General features: G+C 43.5%; 1 protein-coding gene across 2 annotated transcripts in view; it reads right to left on the bottom strand.

The window, feature by feature from the left end:
* The window catches only part of LOC128605444 (guanine nucleotide exchange factor VAV3), a 95,517-nt gene that overhangs the window by 19,645 nt on the left and 51,612 nt on the right, over positions 1-24,260 (bottom strand). For both annotated transcript variants that reach the window (XM_053621005.1, XM_053620916.1), the window contains exons 8-19: positions 23,568-23,671; positions 23,386-23,485; positions 22,327-22,422; positions 15,474-15,542; positions 13,176-13,262; positions 12,228-12,313; positions 11,961-12,093; positions 9,308-9,417; positions 8,325-8,426; positions 4,481-4,581; positions 3,377-3,399; positions 193-223 (exon numbers count right to left, since the gene is read on the bottom strand). In XM_053621005.1, coding sequence (XP_053476980.1) covers positions 193-223; positions 3,377-3,399; positions 4,481-4,581; positions 8,325-8,426; positions 9,308-9,417; positions 11,961-12,093; positions 12,228-12,313; positions 13,176-13,262; positions 15,474-15,542; positions 22,327-22,422; positions 23,386-23,485; positions 23,568-23,671 — 1,042 coding nt within the window. The remainder of the gene's footprint in view (positions 1-192; positions 224-3,376; positions 3,400-4,480; positions 4,582-8,324; positions 8,427-9,307; positions 9,418-11,960; positions 12,094-12,227; positions 12,314-13,175; positions 13,263-15,473; positions 15,543-22,326; positions 22,423-23,385; positions 23,486-23,567; positions 23,672-24,260) is intronic.

The following is a 24,260-nucleotide window of genomic DNA, read 5'->3' as shown; positions in this document are numbered from 1 at the left end:
GATGCAGTTCCTTGCTAACGTGTGTGAACTTGTCGTGCTCGGGAGTATTGGAGACCCGGGGCTGCAGAGAAGCGAACATGAGGAGTTGGGGGATTAAGTGTCTGATAAAAAAGAGGAGAGATTGGGTGTGTGTGTGTGTGTGTGTGTGTGTGTGTGTGTGTGTGTGTGTGTGTGTGAGACACTCCATCTCACCTGGATCTGCTCTCCGGCTGTGTGATCGGTCCTGTGAAGAAAGTAAACACGGTGAATAAAGCTCACGCTGCAGTAAAGCCGCACGACAGCTCACAGCCTCAGAACAAGCTGCTTATCAAACTGTGTGCAGGGTTCACGCTTCAGTCACGAACCCTGCACGGCACTGCTGCAGAAACAGAGCTAAACTACAGCCAAACTACAGCCAAACTGCAGCTAAACTAGAGCTGAACTACAGCCAAACTACTGACAAATTACATCTAAACTACAGCCAAACTAAAGCTAAACTACAGCCAAACTACAGCTTAATTAGAGCTAAACTACAGCCAAACTACAGATAAACTACGGCCAAATTAGAGCTAAACTACAGCCACACTACAGCTAAATTAGAACTAAACTACAGCTAAATTAGAGCTAAACTACAGAAAACTACGGTCAAATTAAAGCTAAACTATAGCCAAACTACAGCCACACTACAGCTAAATTAGAACTAAACTACAGCTAAATTAGAGCTAAACTACAGATAAACTACGGTCAAATTAAAGCTAAACTACAGCCAAACTACAGCTAAATTAGAACTAAACTACAGCTAAATTAGAGCTAAACTACAGTCAAACTACAGCTAAACTACAGCTAAATTAGAACTAAACTACAGCTAAATTAGAGCTAAACTACAGCCAAACTACAGCTATAACAAATTCTGGGAAATAAGTCCTTAAAAAGTGATATATATATATATATATATATATATATATATATATATATATATATATATATATATATCAAAAGCTAGCTCAATACGTATCTGTAGCATGATTTATTCAGCGTGTATATTGCGTCTTTATTTTGATATATCCGGTCATCTTCATTTTTATTTACTAATATTTCTGTTGTTTTTACATCATTTAATTCCTTAATTCAATTTTCACACTTATTCAATCTTTTACTGTGATAACTACAGTATATAAAAGAATAATCCATTCTTATCTACTTATTCAATGCGATCAAGATCAATGACTCTTTTTTTTCATTTGATTTCTTGATTTATTTACTTGATTTATTCACACAAATAATAAATGAAAAGTAATCAGCAACAGCCAAAAAAACAACAACCCCGCAACGTGTCATTTCCCCGTAAACTCCCCTCTCCCGAAGAGCGTCGGAAAACTTAGAGCTGACTGTTACGAAGCGCCAACACTGGAGACTCCTTCCAAACGAAATCGTCGGTTATTTTAAAACTCTGTTTATTATTAACCGAGCGTCCGTATTAGCGCGAGTCCCCCGTGAACCGGCCGTTACTACGGAAACGGTAACGTATCAGAACGAGCGCGTTCATATAAACGTGTTCTAGAAAACGAATCGACAACCTTCTGACCAATCAGGATCCAGAGTTCAGCATCGCTGTGTGTTTGATATAAACATGGTATTATCTACACACTAACACACACGGTGTCATACACAGTACACACAGGTGTATCTGAGCGTTCTGAGCGTATGCAGGTGAGGTGACTGGAGATAAAACGTGTAGATTAGCGCAGGTGAGAACAATACGCAGCCCGTCCAACGTTCCTCACCATTAGGGTGGAGCGATACGACAACAATATCATATCACGATACGCAAAGGCATTTCCACGATACGCGATGTGCATCACGATGTATGGTTTCGCACGCGAAACAGATGTGTTGCCTTAAAAATATGTTACAAATAAAGATTCTTTTTCAAAAATATTACTATTATTATTATTATTATTATTATTATTACTATTAATAAATTTGAAATAAATTTGTTGCGAGATTTTGCACAAATTTTGCACATTTTGTCAATATATTTTGTTCAAAAGTATATTATCATTATTTTGGTCGACATTCGATATTGTAGACCTAAATGTTAACAATTTTCGTTGATAACATATTGTATTTATTTATTTATTTATTTATTATTTCAGGTACAATGTTTTCTACTCTATTTTTTTTTTTTAAATTCATGGTGTTCCTGAACATGGACAATCTTCTGCATGAAGGTCATTTAAAAAAAATGATGAATAAATGTAAACGATCTGGACGTTACTGAGTAACGCATGCATGAAAGTCTTAACGAACCTAAACCGTCGATTCGAATATCACGCTCCTTATTCCGGTGCACACAGGCATATCCCTGGATATTTATTGGAGCCTCGGGGCCTTTTTCATTTCTGAAATATTCACTGAAATAACCAACTAGGTCCAGACTGAAGGTATTAGATGTTTGGGTTATTGAGGTTGGGACTGAAGTCACTGTTAATAAGTAAAACAGCCTTCGATGATAGGGCACTGTGATTGTAATGAACAACATTATGATCCACTGCCACACATCCGTAAGCCGAGAGTTTCTGGAGCAAATATTCACAAACGTACAAAGTAGTGAAATGTCAAAGCAGCTTTAACCACACCCACATCATCACACACTGCTCAGCGCTACATTCTAACTCCCATCTGATGGAACTCTTTATTTTTCTAATATATTAGACAATAGTCTGTAAACAAGCACTTTATCCCGGTAAGTGTCAAGGTGGAACACTGGGAACACTGGGTATATCCTGGGAACACTGGGTCTATCCCGGGAACACTGGGTCTAACTTGGGAACGTTGGGTCTATCCTGAGAACGCTGGGTCTATCCCGGGAACACTGGATCTAACTTGGGAATGTTGGGTCTATCCCAGGAACGCCGGGTCTATCCCGGGAACACTGGGTCTGACCCGGGAATACCCTGGATGGGATGTCAGTTTGCCACCTTGTACACACACTCACACACACTCTGGGGCAAATTTAGCATAGCCAATCTGCTAATCCGTGTTTCTATTTAATATATAAGCTTTTCATTACAACTGTTTACACTGAAAGCAGTTACTCAGTCAACATACACTCCACTGCTAACAAGGCATGCAGAACACACACACACACACACACACACACACACACACTGCACTACAGCAACAGGAACATCAAGTTAAACCTCTTAACATAAAGAAGATCGACTGCATAGATTGGTGTTCCTCCTGTGCTGCAGTACTGAGTGTAAGTGGAGTAAAATAACCGCTTGCATTAGTAACCCTTACTGTTTATCCTAACTCCAAGTGCACTGCACCAGGAAAATCAACAACACACACACACACATTTACAGAGTTTTTAGTGTTGGTGGGATCTTACCTGTGTTTTGGAGGATCCCATATCTGCAAGCATGTTGAAAACAGGCATAGTTAGGAGGGAATCTCTTCCAACACACACTTTACACACTCATGCACACGTAAACACACACACACACACACACACACACAGGTATGTGCATATATACGCGCTGTGCTGCAGATGTGATCGGTCTGACAGGTACGCGAAGTTCTCCTTGAGACTTGTTTTGCACAGAGGTGTGTATCCTGACAGCAGGTATGAGGCCCCGCCCCCTCAGAGCACAGTGTTTACCAGAGAGAACTTTGTTCCGTAATAGACGGATAACACACACACACACACACACACACACACACGCACAAAACACACAGAGGCTCAAGAAGAACCAGTTGTAGAGTAAACAGATATAAATCTGACCTAGAATAGTCTAATAGTCAAAGGGAAGCAAGTTAAGTCGGTAAATAAATAAATGTTTTCATCACAGCTTCCCTCGTTTCCTTGTGGTTCACAGGTATAACATTTAATTGTGTGTGTGTGTGTGTGTGTGTGTGTGTGTGTATGTGTTTACACGATAAATCCAATAATCTGGCGAACATCCAAATCAGATAACGATCATATGATGATATGGTTATAAACACACCCGCTGGCTGATTTAACCGCTGTATGTGAAAATGTTTGTTGTGGTGTTTATGTGGTCATGGTAGTGAAGTGTACATTTGTGTGTGTGTGTGTGTGTGTGTGTGTGTGTGTGTGTGGTTTGCAGTGCTGGTGAGCAATCTGTGGTGATGTTTATATCGATTTCCACATAGTCGATATTGTGATGTGGTGTGTGAGGGTAGGACGCGAGTGTGTGTGCTCAGCGTGTGTTTTGTTGTGGGTCAATACACAAGCAGGCCGTGACAAACCGGGATGTTCATAAACAACAAACAAGCGAAGGTCAAAACGCGGGGGTTGAGAAAACTGGGCACGGACTTTACACAACTTTTAACAGGTGAACACATTAGGGTAGCAAACCAGTGGTAAGGGGCGGAGACAGGACTAGAACAGAACAGGACACGGCAAAGTAAAGAATAAAAGCACAATGACATGAACGCTGTGTGTGTGTGTGTGTGTGTGTGTGGGACTCACCGCATCCACTGCCTTTTCCACACATTAGCACTCTGGCCAAACATTCCTTATGAGCTCCTTCTCCACATTTAGCGCACCGATAACCCTGATTAAAGATCCCTCTGATCAAGAGAAAGAGACACACCGTTAATCCACATTCTTAACAACACTGTGGCCTCTGGCTTCAGATTTCACACCAATACAACGCCAAATCCGTCTTCTTTACCTCTTAATATAAAGCACATAGCGTCCAGTTACTTCTTGTTTAGGAATGATAATGATAATGATAACGAGTCTTTATTGGTCACGTATTCATTACAGCACAGTGAAATTCTTTTCTTCGCATACCCCAGCATGTTAGGAAGTTGGGGTCAGAGTGTAGGGTCAGCTATGATACAGCGCCCCCTGGAGCAGAGAGGGTTAAGGGCCTTGCTCAAGGGCCCAGCGGTGGTAGCTTCACAGTGCTGGGGCTTGAACCCCCCGACCTTCTGATCAGTAACCCCCCCCCCCCCCACTAAGCCATCACTGCCTCATAAGCGACTGACATGACTGAATGGTGACAGACATTTAACGCACAATATTAGTGACTAGTTTATGGCTGTAAATAAAACAGTTGAAGTGGTTAAGCTATTTGTCTTGTAGCGGTGCTTTATGTCAGCAGTTTACGCTGATCAGACTTGGAATTCGATGCAAAGAGAATAAATGAATGCGCCCTTCCGGTCGGTAATCGGACCAGAGAGAACAAATCAAACGACACATCTATGCAAATCTGCGAAAACCCTCCCCTTTCTGAAGTAACGTAGTGAGTCTCTGGTCTGACGAACTTCCTTCATTAGGAATCCGTGCGACTGCATAAACCTCTACAGAGGATCTGCTACAGAAGGTTAAAGTTTAGAAATCGTGAGCAGCCATTTTGTGCCCCTGATCTAAACGATCCCGATGTATAATCCCCAGCAACTTCGTCCGTCTCCTCCTGGATGATTTCCAGATACACCCAGGCCATATTTCCGTGTAGTTTCTCAGGAAAGTTGGCGGCAAGGCGGGTGTAATGCCGTGGCTGTTGAAAAGCGCTTGGAGCTATGTTTTTATGGTACAACGGAGCTTCCGAAAGATGAAAGCAGTTCCATCCATACATTTTCCACACCGCTTATCCTACACAGGGTCACAGGGGGGCCTGGAGCCTATCCCAGGGGATTAGATTCCACGGACAATTTCGGAAATGCCAATCAGCCTACAGTGCGTGTCTTTGTGCTGGAGGAGGAAACCGGAGTACCCGGAGGAAACCCCCAAAGCACGGAGAGAACATGCAAACTCTGCACACACAGACTGGAGGTGGGATTCGAACCCACATCCCCGGAGGAGCGAGGCAAACGTGCTAACCACTAAAAGCCACTCTACCCCCCTACTGAAAACTTTCTTTTTTTTTTCCAGAAAAGCAACGAATGACAAAAAGCGTGTTTGTTTTTTTTACGTTCCAACCAATCAGGTCACAAGTTTAGGGCAGGCAAAAAAAAAACAAAGCCAGAAAAAAATCGTGAGTGAATATGATGACATGTTGAATCTAAAGTACTTCATAGCAAACAGTTCAACGCTGCAGTGTACCTCATCTCTGGGACATGATTTTCGGTCTGTGATGTGACGTCTCTCATCACAACCAGCAGCTCAAATCCTCTTGATGTTCTGCCTCCAGAGTTACAACAATCGGTATTTCATATACATTAATAATTAATCTAATTAGGGCCAGCTAGGCTCGTTAGTTAACCGATGATAGCTAGGACGTTGTTGTTAGAGCATTGTTACGCTGTATACTATATACAGTACTGTGCAAAAGTCCTAAGGTGCGTTCACACAGCGACCGCAGGCTGTTCATTTTCAATGAGAGCCGGCGACTTCTGGCGACACGATGCAGAAGTGGGCGTGTCCGGTGACATTGAAAGTTGAGAAAAGTTGAACTTCATGCAAATTTGGAGCGACTTCGAGCAGCGAGTACCAATGGGAGCGAAGACAGTAGAGCGCACTACTGATCCATAGCCTCCCATGCTCGCTAGCAGAATTGCGGCAGTAGCTAATTAGCTTAGCTCAGGATGTTAGCGGGTTTAAAGCAAATAATAATAATAATAATAATAATAATAAAGTACATAATCCCAGTGTAGCTCCTATCTTGGGTGAAGTTTCCGGCTTGTCGCTGCTTCGGCGCCCGGGAACGAGCAGCACCGAGCCGGACACTTCACCTAGGAAACACACGGACGAAGAGCTCCGGTCCTGCTCCCGGTCACCATCGAACACATAGTGAACGACACCCTGATGGTGACACGCACTCACTGAGATAGGAGCGACACCGTGAGTTTGCTCGATTGCAACAAAAAGTGAGTGTTTCATTATTATTATTATTATTATTTTTATTATTATTATTATTATTATTATTATTATTATTTTGCTTTAAAGGCGCTAAGCGAAACTCATTGGCGCTTGAGGTTTTTCCGCAGACAGAAGGCCGCGACGGCACAGAGCGCACACCGCCTCTCCTTCATCTCGTAGGATCACACATATATACACTGCAGACTTTTATATAAGAGCGCTCTCCCTCCAGAACGTCTCAATTTAGCGGCAAGAAAACCGGTTTGTCAAAAGTTAAAAGTGGAATGCTGCTGTAGTTGGGCCACCCATGTTACTACGGCAACCAGTAGTAGGAACGCCTACCGGCGACTTGCGGAGGTGAAATCGCTGTACGTGTGAATGTACCTATGGATTTCACACACATTTTGAGCAGATGTTTCTTTTGTGCTTTACTGCATTATTAATTCGGTTATTATTATTATTATTATTATTATTATTATTATTATTACACTGTGCGTATGTCAGGGTAGAACGCGATCACATTCTGCATCATAAACCAAAACATAATGAAGTAGGTCAGGTTTTGCCTGCAAAAAAACAACAACAGAAGCATGCAGGAAGAAGCAGGAGTATATTCTAGTATACCATGTGACACACTATCCTCTAACCCGGGTCATGACTCAGTAGAATTACTACACTGCTTAGAACAGATAAGGAAATAACTCTTGTTTTTCCTCCTTACAGTACAGACGTGTCACGATAATCGCTTATGTAACATGCCTAAGGTGGAGGTTTATTATGTAGGCCAAGTTTATGTAGGCCACTTTGTCATACTGTACAATGTATTGGCGCCCCTCTACTCCACGCATCAATGGAAAAGTGGTACGGTGGTTTATTCTCACTTACTTACTTACAGCAGTGTGTGTGTGTGTGTGTGTGTGGTGCTGATACGAGTGTACAAGCAGCATCCCTCAACACGTTTGGTCAGCAACCAATTCCCACTCACCCGTCAGCGCTCCTCTATCATATCACAGCTATCAGCCGGTGAGAGTGAAGGCTCGCACGTGCTTCCTCTGAGACCTACATGTGCCACAGAGCAGCGGAACACACTCATTCCTCAAACATGATTGGCTGGCGTCACGGCGAACGGCTCCTAGCTACAGATCGAGACTCGAACACACGACGATCGGGTGAACGTTGCTCTGTTGCGGCACTCGAGGACCCAGCATGCACTCATAAAACCTGACACTTTATAAATATTGACCTTTTCTTTTCTCGCTTTATTGTTTTAGTGGCTTACCTGAGGATTCAACTCGATTGTATTTATACGGTGACTTTAACGGTAAACGTCCGTCCTGGGCGATATATCAGTGTGATATCGATATCGCGATAAACGATTACGCGATACGCTTTGGCGATACCGTCGGTATGGTGACGGGTCGGATGGGTCTTGTCTCGTACTTGTCTTGAGATTCTGCAGTACGTGCTCTATATTGCGAGTTGATGGTATAAAACGTCGTCAGCTCACCTGAGCAACATCTTGCAGGAGCTGCAGGCCGTGATCCTCTCGAACGTGTGCATGCGGAACTCGTGCTGGTTGCTGGTGGCGTTCTCCGGCTGGATGTTGGAGCTGAACGAGAGATAGAAGAGGGATGAAGTATCGCAGACTCTGCGTGCACTAGTGTGACCTGATCTTACGTTTAACGTCGGCCATTCTGTAAGGAATAAAACGCTGCGCGTGTCGTGCTGTTATAGGAACATCATCAGCGGTGGAGCGGAGCAGACTCACAGTTACCATCCTAAAGTAACAGCGATTTATCAACAGTTAGGATTTTCTATTTACTGGAGTATGACGTGGTACTTTTTATCTCTTTATAGCTACGTGTAACGTTGTGGAACCTCTTTGAAACGAGTTCTTCTCCTCACGCTTCTACGTTACAGTCGTTCCCTCACCAGCCTCTCTCTTTTTCTCTCTTGAAGTTTATAAGACAAAAACAAAACAAAAACACAGCCCTCTTCCCCAAGCTTAACCCCTGACACTGGAGACTCCTTCCTTAATGTTAACTACACGTGTCCGTACGGAATACCTCGCTGTATCTACGATGACACGTTTGTTAAAAATCTGTTTACGTAATGCATTCAACGTACAACGTCCCTGTGTTTCTATGGAAACGATAGCGCATTAATGTAACTGTCCGAGCTGCTGTTATAGAAAATGAATCGACACCTTCTGACCAATCAGAATCCAGGATTCAGCAGCGCTGTGGGATTAGTACATTTAGTGCGGAATGTGGACTCAGTGTCAGTGTCTCGCCATAAATCAGGCACGTACTTGACATGCAGGCTTGCATAAAGTGTGTGAGTGTGTGTGTGTGTGTGTGTGTGTGTGTGTGATCGTGTTGTTGTGTAAGGAGACGAAAGCTTGTCTACATATATCTGATAAACAAGCAACCTGAAAAACGAGAGTTGCAGGTTGTACACACACACACACACACACACACACACACTTACATGGCCATGCCGAACTGCTCGAGCCACTTCTTCTTCAGTTCTTTGGTCTTGAAGAAGAACTCGAAGCCGCTCCGTCCCTGATTGTGTGTGAGGTAAAACCCGTACGACCACTGAGGGGAAGAAAACGTATTAAACATCAATGCATGAATGTCAACTCCAAAAGTATTGGCACCCTGTATCTAAATAAGCAAAGAACTATAACCAAAATACGTAACGTACGCAATAAGCGATATTTTAACTTTAAACGTGCTAATAATATTAAATAATAAACTGAATAATAATAATAATAATAATAATAATTCTGATTCAACATCAGCTTATTTTTACGCATTTATCGTACATGCCGTAACTCAACTTAATAAAGAGATAAGAATTAAATGGGGGAAAAACATAAGGTAACAGAATGGACAGGATAAAATTAAAGGATGACGTGAAAATATGGGAACGAACATAAGTAGGAGTTAAAAAGTGCACAAATACAGAATAAAATGAAATATAAATATAGCAGGAAACAGAATTATTTAAATATAATGAGAATAAAATCATTCACGGGATAAAATAATATGAAACTATAAAACTATTACGTGCCATGAGCTTTCATTTTCTCTTCTTGACCTGTCATTGCTTTGTTATCTCATTGTGTTCGTCTGTTTTGTGTTGTTCCTGATTAGCTTCCTGCTGTGTCTTCGTTTCCTCGCAAAGTATCATCGTATTATCGCGTCTGTAAGTGTTAACTGTTGCTGTTGTTTTTTCAGCTTGTGTATAGGTTTGAACTTCCTGGTTTTGAATCACCTGTGCAGCATTTCTTCTCTGAAACAGTGACCTGATTAAGCAGCGCACTGATTCTGTTTTGATATGAATGTACTGTATATTTAGGGTTATTATCATATTAAAGGGTTAATCTAACCTCCTGGCAGAGGTAACCAGGTATTGCGCTAAATTATGCTGATGCTTCGCACAATTCGTGATGCCTTCGATCTTTTCAAGAGCCGTTTCAGGACAGTTAGAGCAGAAGAGCTTCCGTCCAAACAGCTTGTTGTTATGAATGGCGTCTAATAGCTGATGTTGAAAATGTGCAGTCCTTCATCCTCCTCTTCCTCACTGTGCGGATGGAGGGTGAACTCATGAGTCCTCTTTCTCTACAACTCCTGACAAAATGTCAGACTTTTGAAACGATTTCTTGTGGCCCTGTTTGTGCTTAATGGGATTTTGAATTATGGAATTGTTATATCCGTTACATGACTTTTGATTATTTTATTGATTGATTGATTATTACATGATTATTATTATTATTATTATTATTATTATTATTATTATTATTATTATTATTTAAAATTTAGTGTGTATGAAAATGATGAATGATTTTTGTCATCTACAGTTTCTCCATATGTTTAAATGTATAATAATATAACTCATCACTCATTTCACGTAGCAGGTCATTTTAACTTCTGTTAAGTGTTCCTTAAAGGGTGCCAATACTTATATAACTACCTCTCTCTCCCTGTCTCTCTGTTTTTCTGTCTGTCTCACTCTCTCTGTGTCTCCCTCTCTCTCTCAATGCCTCACTTTCTTTGCCTCTATCTGTCTGTCTTTCTAGCTCTCTATTTGACTGTCTCTGTCTATCTGTCTCTCTATCTCTCTGCTTGAGTGTCTCTCTCGCTGTCTGTCTGTCTATTTGCCTCTCTCTCTTTCCATTTGACTGTCTCTCTCTATTTGAATCTCTTTCTCTCTCTGTCTGTCTGTCTCTCTATTTGCCCCTCCCCCTCTCCATTTGACTGTCTCTCTCTATTTGCCTCTCTCTCTCTCTCTCTGTCTCTGTATTTGCCTGCCTCTCTCTCTCTCTCTCTCTCTCTCTCTCCATTTGACTGTCTCTCTCTATTTGCCTCTCTCTCTCTCTCTCTCTGTCTCTGTATTTGCCTGCCTCTCTCTCTCTCTCTCTCTCTCTCTCCATTTCACTGTCTCTCTCTATTTGCCTCTCTCTCTCTCTCTCTGTCTGTCTGTCTGTCTCTGTATTTGCCTGCCTCTCTCTCTCTCTCTCTCTCTCTCCATTTGACTGTCTCTCTCTATTTGCCTCTCTCTCTCTCTCTCTCTCTGTCTGTCTCTCTATTTGCTTCTCTCTCTCCCTCTCTCTCTCTGTCTGTCTGTCTCTCTATTTGCCTCTCTCTCTCCCTCTCTCTCTGTCTGTCTGTCTCTCTATTTGCCTCTCTCTCTCTCTCTTTCTGTCTGTCTGTATCTCTATTTGCCTCTCTCTCTCTCACTCTCTCTCTCTATTTGACTGTTTCTCTCTCTCTCCCTCTCTCTCTGTCTATATTTGTCTCTCATTCCCATTCTGTCTCTGTCTCTCTGTTTTTCTGTCTGCCTCGCGTCCTCTTTGCCTCTCTCTCTGTCTCTCTTTGCCTCTATATCTCACTGCCTAACTTTCTTTATTGTCTCTCTCTGTCTGTGTGTGCCTCTCTCTCTCTCTCTCTCTATCTGTCTATATCTTTGTCTCTCATTCCCATTCTCTCTGTCTCTATGTTTTTCTGTCTGTCTTGCTCCTTCTTTGTCTCCCTCTCTCTTCTCATCTCTCTGTGTTTTTCTCTTTCTGTCTTGCTTCCTCACATTCTTTGCCTGTCTCTCTCTCTCTCTCTCTCTCTCTCTCTGTGTCGTTCACCTTGCGGTTCTCCTTGTCCGAGGTGGGGTTGTTGGTGATTTTGAAGTTGTGGAGGTCGACCACCTCCTTCATCTCGTACACATCTCCTCGTCTCTTACACGCGATCACGGCAGCGTCGAACAGGAAGATGTGCCTGTACATAGAGAGAGAGAGAGAGAGAGAGAGAGAGAGAGAGAGAGAGAGAGACATGAGGAATAAAAAAAGAGAAAAACAGAGAAACAGGAGGTGCAGTGGGTGTCTCGGGAAAGGGGGGGTGTGTTAGCTCACCTGTCCTGTTTGGCTCGTTTGTCCACCGATGAGACTCGAACCTCGCCGTCCCCTTTGGGCCTCCCGTAATTTAACAGAGGCTGATTCTGCAACAAGCGCAACACACACTCAAATTCCACACACTTACACACTTACACATGTACACACAAATCACAGCCTGACGTAACAACGTTACGAGTTTGAAATGTAAAAATGTGATTTTTCGTCACGTTCGATGGAGCCGATAAATATTAGGACTTTAATCCCGAGCACTGCTGCGTTCTCAAATCTGATTGGTCAGAAGGTCTCCATTAGTTTTCTATAACAGCAGCTCTGACAGTAGTGCAGGTTTACATTAACGCTATCGTTTCCATAGTAACAGATCATTCGCAGGAACGTCGAAGTTTTCTGTAAGGAAACGTTTATTTATGATTGATGGAAGGAGTCTCCAGTGTCAGAGTTAAAGCTGTAGGACAGAGGAGAGGAGATCAGCCATTTCGAACACTATTAAGCATCTGCACTTATGCTATGGGGCGTCTGCTTAATTTTTTATTCGGAATTTTATCGATATCAGTATCCGTGATCAATTCTCCAGATCACGCAGTACTACATGATATGACTGGAATGTAATGTGCACATTGGGTTAGTATAATATTCTTCATATTATCTGATTATAGTCAGAGGCCTGATAGCGACTAAACCACACCCAGTTTAATGTCGATTGATCACAAAAGTGTGCGATGGGAACTTGACCTGAATCTAATTATCATAGTGTGTGTGTGTGTGTGTGTGTGTGTGTGCAGATTTTAATGAATAAATACCAGGAGAGGGCGCTATGTTACTACACTGACCTGTTTAAAACACACATTGTATTCTAACAAGGCTAATGGGGAGTCACTGAGTGAGTGAGTGAGTGAGTGTGTGTGTGTGTGTGTGTGTGTGTGTGTGTGTGTGTGTGATTAGCCTCACAAGGTTCTCAATGGATTTCTGATATTGGTCGATTTCCCTCAGCGTCTCGTTGTCTCTCTTCACCTCGTTCACATACTGTGCCAAATCCTGCAACACACACACACACACACACACACACACACACACACACATTTCCTTATACACTTACACCTCACTTCCTGATGCTTTTATCATCTTTAAAGGCTTACTTCCTTGACAGAAAAAAAACATGATTTTTTAAAATAATTCCTTTTACCTCCTTCCTTCTCTCTCTCTTTCTATCTCTCTCTCTTTCTATCTCTCTCTCTCTCTCTCTCTCTCTCTCTCTGTGTGCGTTAATCAGAGTCGTTCACCGCAGCAGCACTCAAGGAGGTTAACCGCGTTAGCAATCAATGCTAAGTGGCTAATTTAGGCTAATGAAATCATTAGGCCCCTCTCGGTGCTAACAGCACACTTACACGCCCTCACACTCGCCGTAATTCACCTCCATTACACATCACACACTCGTCTTAATCATCAGAGTCAAGAGGGTCTGAGGAGCAGATTCACTCAGACTCAAATCACACACTTTACACAGTTTTAGTGCCACGAGTGCGCTAACTCTGAGTAGCTCAGTGGCATGTAGTGCACTCTAAATATCTAAATCATATTCTAGAAACATCCGGAAATGAAGTGTGGAACACAGGACACTCTGCACCCGACGGTCGCAACGTGCAGAAGGGGACGGAGCCACAGAGGGCGCTGTGTGTCAGTGCTGCCAACTTACTGACTTCGCCACTAGATCTGGTGACATTATTTATTTCCACTAAGCAGCTTTATTTAAAGAATAGCCTAGTGGCAAATCCAGTGACTTTTTTAGTCAGACGTTAGTGACTGTGTGCACTCAATACAGCTCTCCAGCACACATCACGGCTGCTGAGAGCACGTTCACGCCCCTTACCAACAGTGTATAAAGCCAACGACCAATCACTAGTCACCACTATTCACAATAACTAATCCCTGATCACTGTTTTCCCCAATAACCAATCACTAATCACCACTGTTCCCAACAACCAATTCCTGATCACTATTTCCCCCCAACAACCAATCCCTGATCACTATTTTCCCCCAAACAACCAATCCCTGATCACCACTGTTCCCAATAATTAATCCCTGATCACTATTTTCCTCAATAACCAATCCCTGATCACTGTTTTCCCCAATAACCAATCACTAATCACCACTGTTCCCAACAACCAATCCCTGATCACTATTTTCCCCCAACAACCAATCCCTGATCACTATTTTCCCCCAAACAACCAATCCCTGATCACCACTGTTCCCAATAATTAATCCCTGATCACTATTTTCCTCAATAACCAATCCCTGATCACTGTTTTCCCCAATAACCAATCACTGATCACCACTGTTCCCAACAACCAATCCCTGATCACTGTTTTCCCCAATAACCAATCACTAATCACCACTGTTCCCAACAACCAATCCCTGATCACTATTTTCCCCTAACAACCAATCCCTGATCACCACTGTTCCCAACAATTAATCCCTGATCACTATTTTCCCCAATAACCAATCCCTGATCACTGTTTTCCCCAACAACCAATCCCTGATCATTATTTCCCCAACAACCAATCCCTGATCACTGTTTTCCCCAATAACCAATCACTACTCACCACTGTTCCCAATAACCAATCCCTGATTGCTATTTCCCCAATAACCAATCCCTGATCACTGTTTTCCACAACAACCAATCCCTGATCATTATTTCCCCAACACCCAATCCCTGATCATTATTTCCCCAACAACCAATCCCTGATCGCTATTTTCCCCAACAACCAATCCCTGATCATTATTTCTCCAACAACCAATCCCTGATCACTATTTTCCCCAACCACGAATCACTGCTTCATTTGATCTGCGTTCTTGACAGAAATGATCGAATCTTCAGAACACCTCCTTCATGTAAAGCACTTTGACATGCAAATGACTGTAACACATCTACGCATATGCAAATTAGTCTATGACATCATTCTAGCCACTATTTGAGCATGCATTTAGCTACACAGCTACTTGCCTTTAAAACAAAAAAAGGCAGCTCGGATGTGGTTTGAGACTGCTCTTACGGGTTTTACTTTTCAATTTAACGCGTGTTAACAGGTATTAAACATTCACGCAGTGTAAGAATACAGCACAACGTATAAATATCACAGACTAAAATATCACAGACTCCAATCATCTAAAGCAAAGAAACTTCCGGATTGCAGCCTCCGATTTCAGCACGGCTGACGGATGTACAGAGTACGCGTTAAACGGCCTCACCTTCATGGCATCGAGAGCACTGCGCAGGTTGGTCTTCTCCACAGCATCATTAGTGTGTTTCACTAACTCCTGCAAAATAAAAGAAAACACACATCACCAAAATAAAGCTAATCAGCCAATCAAAATGCAGCAGAAACTGCCGCGTATAACAGGAATACTTCTACATGGAAACCCCAAGTGATTTTTTATACAAATCACAGATCACCACAAAACTATTTACAGGCATCATTACCAAAAAAACCTAGCAGGAGGCGGAGTCTGCGCAGGAGCAGTGTGGGATGGAGCCCATGAGCAACCGGTGGTGGTTTAAATGACATCATCTTGTCATAGGAGTTGGAGGAGCCACACAACAATATCGTTTTCAGGCTTTCCATAAACATGCTGTGGCATTTTTCACATTTATGCATAAACACACACACACACACACACACACACACACACACACACCAGGAGCGGGAACGATATCGCAGTGTCAGTGTTTTTGGAATGGAAATGAGAAATAAGATTCTTTAAAGCAGTGTGAGATTGCATTCCTGCTTCTGGGTGGAGTAAACGAGGCATCGAGGCCACGCTGAGGGATAAACAGGTGTGTGTGTGTGTGTGTGTGTGTGTGTGTGTGTGTGTGTGTGTGTGTTCCTTCCCTGGCTGATAAATGGCTTCCCTTTGGCCTGCTGTATAGATTGCCACCCAAACTGCAGTCGAACCCCCCCTGAATGTGTGTGTGTGTGTGTGTGTGTGTGTGTGTGTGTGTGTTATTATCACCTGCGAGACATACACACACATCTTATTTTTCATTTTCCTGCTCAAAGAGAGAAAAAGTGAGAGAGGAAGCAGGAACACTTGGACTTAACACTGGGAAATACATCAGTGCTGTTTGGGGCAGGGGGAAAGCAGAGCAGAGCACACTGACATTTCTTTCTGGAGATATGCAGCTTCACACACACACGACGTGCGCTGATAGACAGAGAGAGAGAGAGAGAGAGAGAGAGAGAGAGAGAGAGAGAGGCAGAGAGAGAGAGAGAGAGAGAGAGAGGCACAGGCAGAGAGAGAGAGAGAGAGAGAGAGAGAGAGAGAGAGAGAGAGGCACAGGCAGAGGGAGAGAGAGAGAGAGAGAGAGAGAGAGAGAGGCAGAGAGAGAGAGAGAGAGAGAGAGAGAGGCACAGGCAGAGAGAGAGAGAGAGGCACAGGCAGAGAGAGAGAGAGAGAGAGAGAGAGAGAGAGAGAAAGACAAAGAGAAAGAGAGACAGAGAGAGAGAGACAGAGAGAGAGTAAGACAAAGAGAGAGAGAGAGTAAGAGAGACAGATAGAGAGTAAAACAGAGAGAGAAGCACAGGCAGAGAGAGAGTGTAGGATAGAGAGAGAGGGAGAGGGAGAGAGACAGAGAGAGTAAGACAGAGAGAGAGGTCCAGGCAGAGAGAGAGAGAGAGAGAGAGAGAGAGGCACAGGCAGAGAGAGAGAGGGAGAGAGAGACAGAGAGACAAAGACAAAGTGAGAGAGGTCCAGGCAGAGAGAGAGTGAAAGACAAAGAGAAAGAGAGACAGAGAGAGAGAGACAGAGAGAGAGTAAGACAAAGAGAGAGAGAGAGTAAGAGAGACAGATAGAGAGTAAAACAGAGAGAGAAGCACAGGCAGAGAGAGAGTGTAGGATAGAGAGAGAGGGAGAGGGAGAGAGACAGAGAGAGTAAGACAGAGAGAGAGGTCCAGGCAGAGAGAGAGAGAGAGAGAGAGAGAGGCACAGGCAGAGAGAGAGAGGGAGAGAGAGACAGAGAGACAAAGACAAAGTGAGAGAGGTCCAGGCAGAGAGAGAGTGAAAGACAAAGAGAAAGAGAGACAGAGAGAGAGAGACAGAGAGAGAGTAAGACAAAGAGAGAGAGAGAGTAAGAGAGACAGATAGAGAGTAAAACAGAGAGAGAAGCACAGGCAGAGAGAGAGTGTAGGATAGAGAGAGAGGGAGAGTGAGAGAGACAGATAGAGAGTAAGACAGAGAGAGAGAGGTCCAGGCAGAGAGAGAGAGAGAGAGAGAGAGAGAGAGAGAGTAAGACAGAGAGAGAGGCACAGGCAGAGAGAGAGACAGATAGACAGGTAGAGACACAAAAAGACAGAGAGACCTAAAAGACGCCACACTCCACAGAAACCCTCACAACGCCACCATCACCAACATCCACCTGGACCACAAACTACAAACACCTCAGTCAGAACCGAGCAGACTACGACACATCAGACAGACAGACAGAAAGAGAAAGAGAGAAACAGACTTACAGACAGATAGAGAGTAGACAGAGACAGACAGATAGAGAGACAGACAGATAGAGACAAAAAGACAGAGAGCGAGAGTGAGATCGACAGACAGAAAGAAAGTCAGACAGAGAGAGAGAGAGAGAGAGAGAGATAGATGGGTAGAGACACAAAAAGACAGAGAGAAAGAGACAGTGCTGGAGAGAGACAGACAAAAAGGTAGAAAGACAGAGAGAGAGAGAGAGAGAGAGAGAGACAGAGCGAGAGAGAGACCTGTTCAGCACTAAAAAGTAAAGCAGAGGAGGAGAGAAACAGGTTAAAGCAGTGTGCACACACCAACACACTCCATCTACCTGACTCCCCCTCCACTGGAGCAAAGAGCACTGTCACACACACACACACACACACACACACACACACACACACTCCTGTCCCAATATTAAACTTTCAGACAGAATGATGCTTAATGCCGTGAATCCGGATCTCCTCCAGTACACAGATCCGCGGTGTTTATCTCTCTGTGCTGGAGAACAGAACAGAGCTACAGAATCGGCGTCTCTGCGCTACTCAGGACACAAGTGCGTAAAAACCCAGCGTGACCTTTATCACCACGAGTCCATCAACCACTGTCAATCATCCCTACAGTGTAAACACAAAAACGGGCGTGGCTCAAAACCAGGAAGTAGTACTAGGCAACAAGGAAGAAGGAAACATGGGTAAATAAGGCTCAGACATGTGATCAGACTTCACAGAGAGATATAAATAGACAAACTAATCGCAGGAAAGGGGCGGAGACAAGACTCAAACCCGGAGCAAAACACGTTCAAACGAAAGACAGCAGCGCTCACTTGGAGGAGGCTTGGAACGATTGATGAAAGTATCACTAATATCCCACAGAAGATGGAGGAAGATGCAACGTCTGCAGCTTAAAAAATAAAAATTAAAAAATAAATTGTCGTGTCTCGTGTTATAAACGTCTCTGACCGCGGGATTAAGTTCAGGAAGTGAAACACTGTGTTGTTTTATCACGGCTACTTCGCTCTAGCAGAATTCAGTAGGTATCTCCTCTGCGGTTCAGCACAGAGCACATGCACGCGTCGGTTATATCAGACTTCATGAAAAAACTGTGATGAGTTTCCTGGTAACACAACTGCACTGTGTGGCCATGTAGTATTAGTACATTTATAGAAGGGGTGTATTTATTTATAATCGCACTGTCCGGGTTCCCTTTTGAGTCTGGTTCCTCTTGAGGTTTCTTCCTCATATCGTCTCAGGGAGTTTTTCCATCGCCTCTGGTTTGCTCGTTAGGGATAAATTCACGAATTTAAAATCTATCTCCTGAATTTATATGCGTGTCGAGGTTCGTAGACTTCAGAGGAGGAGAGCTCCGAGGCTTCCACCACAGACCAGTACAGCCACAGCCCTTGAAGATACGGAGCTCCAGAAGATACGGAGCCCCGGAGCTCCTGAAGATTCCTCTGCTCCCTCAGTAGCTGTTTCTGAAGAAGAGTCACCTGACCATCACTGGAGGTTACAAGGGCTGTGACTGTACTGGTCTGCGGTGGAAGCCTTGGAGCTGTCCTCCTCTGAAGTCCCAGACCAGGTCCTGCTTAGCAACGGCCTCTGCTTGCTCCTTCTCCATTTTGGCGCTCTCTTGCGGGTAGCACCAAAGCAGGCTTATTTTACAGTTACAATCTTGACTACAGCCGACTTCTGGATATTTTTTTCTGCTGTAATGATGTAACATACACACACACACGTTATGTATGCCTGGCCACGCCCCTTTTCCATCTTCAATGCTGCTGACAACGTCATGAATCGGCGATAGTTAGATAGTGAGACGATACGAACCGGTCATACTATCCGTCACATACTGTGTGAGTTCTCCAGAACTGCAGGTGGCGCTGTCACAAATTTCAATGACAAATTTCACGACTACGGCCACACCTCAAGGTCGTCTGGGGACTCCTCGTTTGTAACGACCAATCACAGGCTTGACGTTTACGTTCATGGGATTTAGAGACGCCTCTGTACAACGTCCTTTCGTCCAAGACAATGACATCATGTTGTTCGTGGAAATTAGCTGAGCATCATCTCTGCGAGAAGTATACTCGTACACATGGTACACATGGTACACATGGTGTGTGTGTGTGTGTGTGTGTGTGTGAGATGTGTGACCTACCGGAATAAGATACACATCAGTAGTTGATCACGCACATGAACACTTCTTCATGACATTGTTTATTCTCTTCTACTTACAAACAATCTGGATTTAAGTTAGCTATTAGTATTCACACCTTATTCTCTCCCCCCACCTCTCTCTCTCTCTCACTCTCTCTCTCCCTCTTTCTCTCTCCCTCTCTCTCTCTCTCTCTCTCTCTCACTCTCTCTCTCCCTCTTTCTCTCTCTCTCTCTCTCTCTCTCTCTCTCACTCTCTCTCTCCCTCTCTCTCTCTCCCTCTCTCTCTCTCTCACACTCTCTCTCTTTCTCTCTTGTTTATTTTCAGATCTCGGCATGGCTCAGTCACACAGAGCATAAACTACAAGCTGCATGTGACATCTAATGGACAGCGAGAGCCTCGGTATGAAATATTCATGCCAGAACACACCGGCTGCCCTCTCTCTCTCACACACCCACTCTCACACACTACTGAATGACGAATGATAATGCTGCCACCTAGTGGCTCATTTTATTCCACACTCCGCTGATCATCGGCGGCTCCTCAGTGGAGATCGTCAAGAGCACCAAATTCGATGGTGTTCACCTGACGGAGAACCTCACCTGGTCCCTCAACACCAGCTCCATAACCAAGAAAGCCCAGCAGCGTCTCTATTTTCTGCGAAGGCTGAAGAAAAACCATCTCCCACCCCTCATCCTCACCACGTTCTACAGAGGAACGACTGAGAGCATCTTGAGCAGCCGCATCACCGTCTGGTTCGGAAATTGCACCGCATCGGATCGCAAGACCCTGCGGCGGGTAGTGAAGACAGCTGAGAAGATCACTGGGGTCTCTCGTCCCTCCATCATAGACATTTACACCACACGCTGCATTCGCAAAGCCACCAGCATTGTGCAGGACCCCACACACCCCTCACACACACTCTTCACCATCCTGCCGTCTGGAAAAATGGTACCAAAGCGTTTGGGCGCTTTATGTAGAATATGTAAGTCTTATTTAGTTCTGTGTCGTCGCATGTGGTTAGTGTGTTGTTTTATGTAGCAGCGTGGTCCTGGAGGAACGTTGTTTGGTTTCACTGTGTACTGTACCAGCAGTATACAGTTGAAATGACAATAAAAGCCAGTTGAACTTGATCTGAAGACCAGAGAGCTGTCTATGGAAGAAAAGCAAGCCATTTTCAACCTGAGATAAGAGGGAAAATCTAGCAGAGGCATTGCACAAGCATTGTGCATATCCAATACAACAATTTGGAATGTTCTGGAAAAGAAAGAAACCACTGGTGTACTGAGCAACCAGACATGGAACAGGTCGGCCGAGCAAAACAAAAGCAGTCGATGACAGAAGCATTGTGAGAGCCATAAAGAAAAACCCAAAAACAACAGTTAGTGACATCACCAACAGCCTCCACAGGGCAGGGGTGAAGGTACCACAATCCACCGTTCGAAGAAGATTTCGAGAAATTCAGAAATATTAGAGGCCATACCATGAGATGCAAACCACTCATCAGCAGTAAGAATCAGAAAGCCAGACTGGAACTCGCAAAGAAATACAGAGATGATCCACAACAGTTCTGGAACCGAGATGAACCTCTACCAAAGTGATGGAAAGTCCAAAGTGTGGAGAAAGAAAGGACCTGCTCCAAAACATGATCCAAAACATACAAGCTGATCTGTGAGACATAGTGGAGGTAGTGTCATGGCTTGGACCTGCATGGCTGCTTCTGGAACATTCTCACTAATCTTTATTGATGATGGAACTCATGATGGAAGCAGCAGAATGAATTCAGAAGTTTACAGGAACATTTTATTTACTATTTACAGAGAAATGCATCCAGATTAATCAGGAGGAACTTCACCATGAGCACGACAACGATCCAAAACACACTGCCACCTCAACACAGGACTTCATCAGGGGGAAAACGGAGGGTTTTAGACTGGACAAGTCAATCTCCAGACCTTAACCCGACTGAGCAGCATTTCACCTCCTGAAGAGGAGACTGAAGGGAGAAACCCCCCGAAACAACCAACAACTGGAAGAAGCTGCGATAAAAACCTGGAAAAGCTTCACAAAAATAAGAAACCAACAGTTCGGTGGTCTCTGAGTCGCAGGTTTGATGCAGTTATTGCAAGCGAGGGATATGCAACTAAATATTAAGAGTTATTCACTTTAATTAACTTCAAGTCTGATCTGTTCCTATACTTTTGCTCACCTAAAAACGGTGTAGTCTGATACAAAATGTGCTGTGTTCTGTGTAACAATGTATAGCGAAAGCAAAAACATAAGAATTAGCCTTGCTGTTCCAGAGGTGCACCAGTGATTTTAATGAAACGTGTAATGGTCATATGACAATGGTTGCAGCAAACTTGAAGAAATGGAGGATTGATCAGGATGCTGAAAAAGTGTATACACACACACACACACACACACACACACAGCTCACCTGGAGAAGCAGATGATACTTCAAAACCCTTTGCATTGGCACGACAAGGAGATCTCTGAGTGTGAACTTCCCGTTATTTGCCCTTTTGGAACAGACCTGATAACACACAAAAGGATCGTTCCAGAGTTACTGATATGACGTGACGTCCGATCCGTTTTTACCTGTACCTGTAATAATCTCATAATGGAAAATCCCCAAGATTTTGGGAATAATCCAAAGCATTTGCATTTCAGTAATTATATATATATATATATAAATCTTGCCAATTCTCTAGTTGTGTATGCTTTAAGCCTAGTTCATCCTTATCATTACTGACGGCTAGACAGCTCTGCTGTTTCATCTCTCGATGCTTTGTGCGCACACCAGAGACCTCTAGTGGTAAAAGGAATATTGGCCTGTGTAGCATGTGAAACCAATGTCATATAAAGGAGTTGTTTTTATAATATAATGATAAAAATAATGAGTCTTTATTGATCACATGTACATTACAGCACAGTGAAATTCTTTTCTTCACATATCCCAGCATGTTAGGAAGTTGGGGTCAGAGCACAGGATCTGCCATGATACAGCACCCCTGGAGCAGAGAGGGTTAAGGACCTTGCTCAAGGGCCCAGCAGTGGCCGCTTGGCAGTGCCGGGGCTTGAACTTATGAAATTTAAATCATATATGCTTTAAAACTTAATGTGCACAGAGATATGGTGCAGTTTCATTCTTTTCCTTTTTGTATGTTGTAAAGCAGGGGTGTACAATCTTATCCGGAAAGGGCCGGTGTGGGTGCAGGTTTTCATTTCATATGTTAAGATTTATTAGCAGTGGCACTGTTCCAAAAAATCCAATCATTACACCCTTAATAAAACAATGATTAAAAAAAGTGGGTTATTTTTCCACAGTAAAGTCAATGGGCAGAAAGTCAAGAGGCTGTAATACCAGTGACACGCAGCAGAGGGCAGCATCTGACCACAATGCTACAATCCTGAAATAAAAATCTACAAAGGTGAGACAAAAGCAAACCTTTTTTTATTTTATTATTCTTTCTTATCTTAAAAACAAGCATCTGACCTCTAGTTTTTGTCTCACGTCCTCTTTTTCTTTACAGAGCTCATCCAGATACACGATGGCCGTCTCTACGTGGCTACAGTATTTCCCGTAGATCAGTAACCTGCAGGACAATTGACACAACAATGATGGACAACATCTCTTCACCCGTATAGTGATAAACAGAGTAGAGTGTGATCTCTTACCTCTCCTTGTAATCGATGAAGATCTGGTAGAGGTTACTGGCGCCCTGGTGGCCGATGGAGTTCTGCACGTCCTGCAGCAGGCTCTTGTGCACTTTCACTAGGTCCTGTTCCAAACCGCACAGAGTGGAGTGTGATTTATTATTAAACCTGATCTCAGGAAAGCGTAGAGATCGCTGCACAATACCACAGGGTCTGATATCATTCATTACTCACTATACTGGACATGTATTTCAGTCCAATCCATTTAGCTGTCCTCTTATATCAGGTCGAGTGAAATGTGATAACAAGTCAATATAGTTGTCTCGTTCGGTCTGAAACTCGCTTTCTGTGTGCGAATGCTACTTTCACTACTTTCTGTGTGCAAATGCTACTTTCACTACTTTCTGTGTGCGAATGCTACTTTCACTACTTTCTGTGTGCGAATGCTACTTTCACTACTTTCTGTGTGCGAATGCTACTTTCACTACTTTCTGTGTGCGAATGCTACTTTCACTACTTTCTGTGTGCGAATGCTACTTTCACTACTTTCTGTGTGTGAATGCTACTTTCACTACTTTCTGTGTGCGAATGCTACTTTCACTATTTTCTGCATGTGTATGCTATTTTCACTACTTTCTGTGTGTGAATGCTACTTTCTGTGTGTGAATGCTACTTTCACTATTTTCTGTGTGAATGCTATTTTCTGTGTGCGAA

This window comes from Ictalurus furcatus, chromosome 1 (assembly GCF_023375685.1).
Source record: "Ictalurus furcatus strain D&B chromosome 1, Billie_1.0, whole genome shotgun sequence".
Taxonomy (NCBI): domain Eukaryota; kingdom Metazoa; phylum Chordata; class Actinopteri; order Siluriformes; family Ictaluridae; genus Ictalurus; species Ictalurus furcatus.
This window is presented reverse-complemented; position numbering and strand designations above follow the sequence as displayed.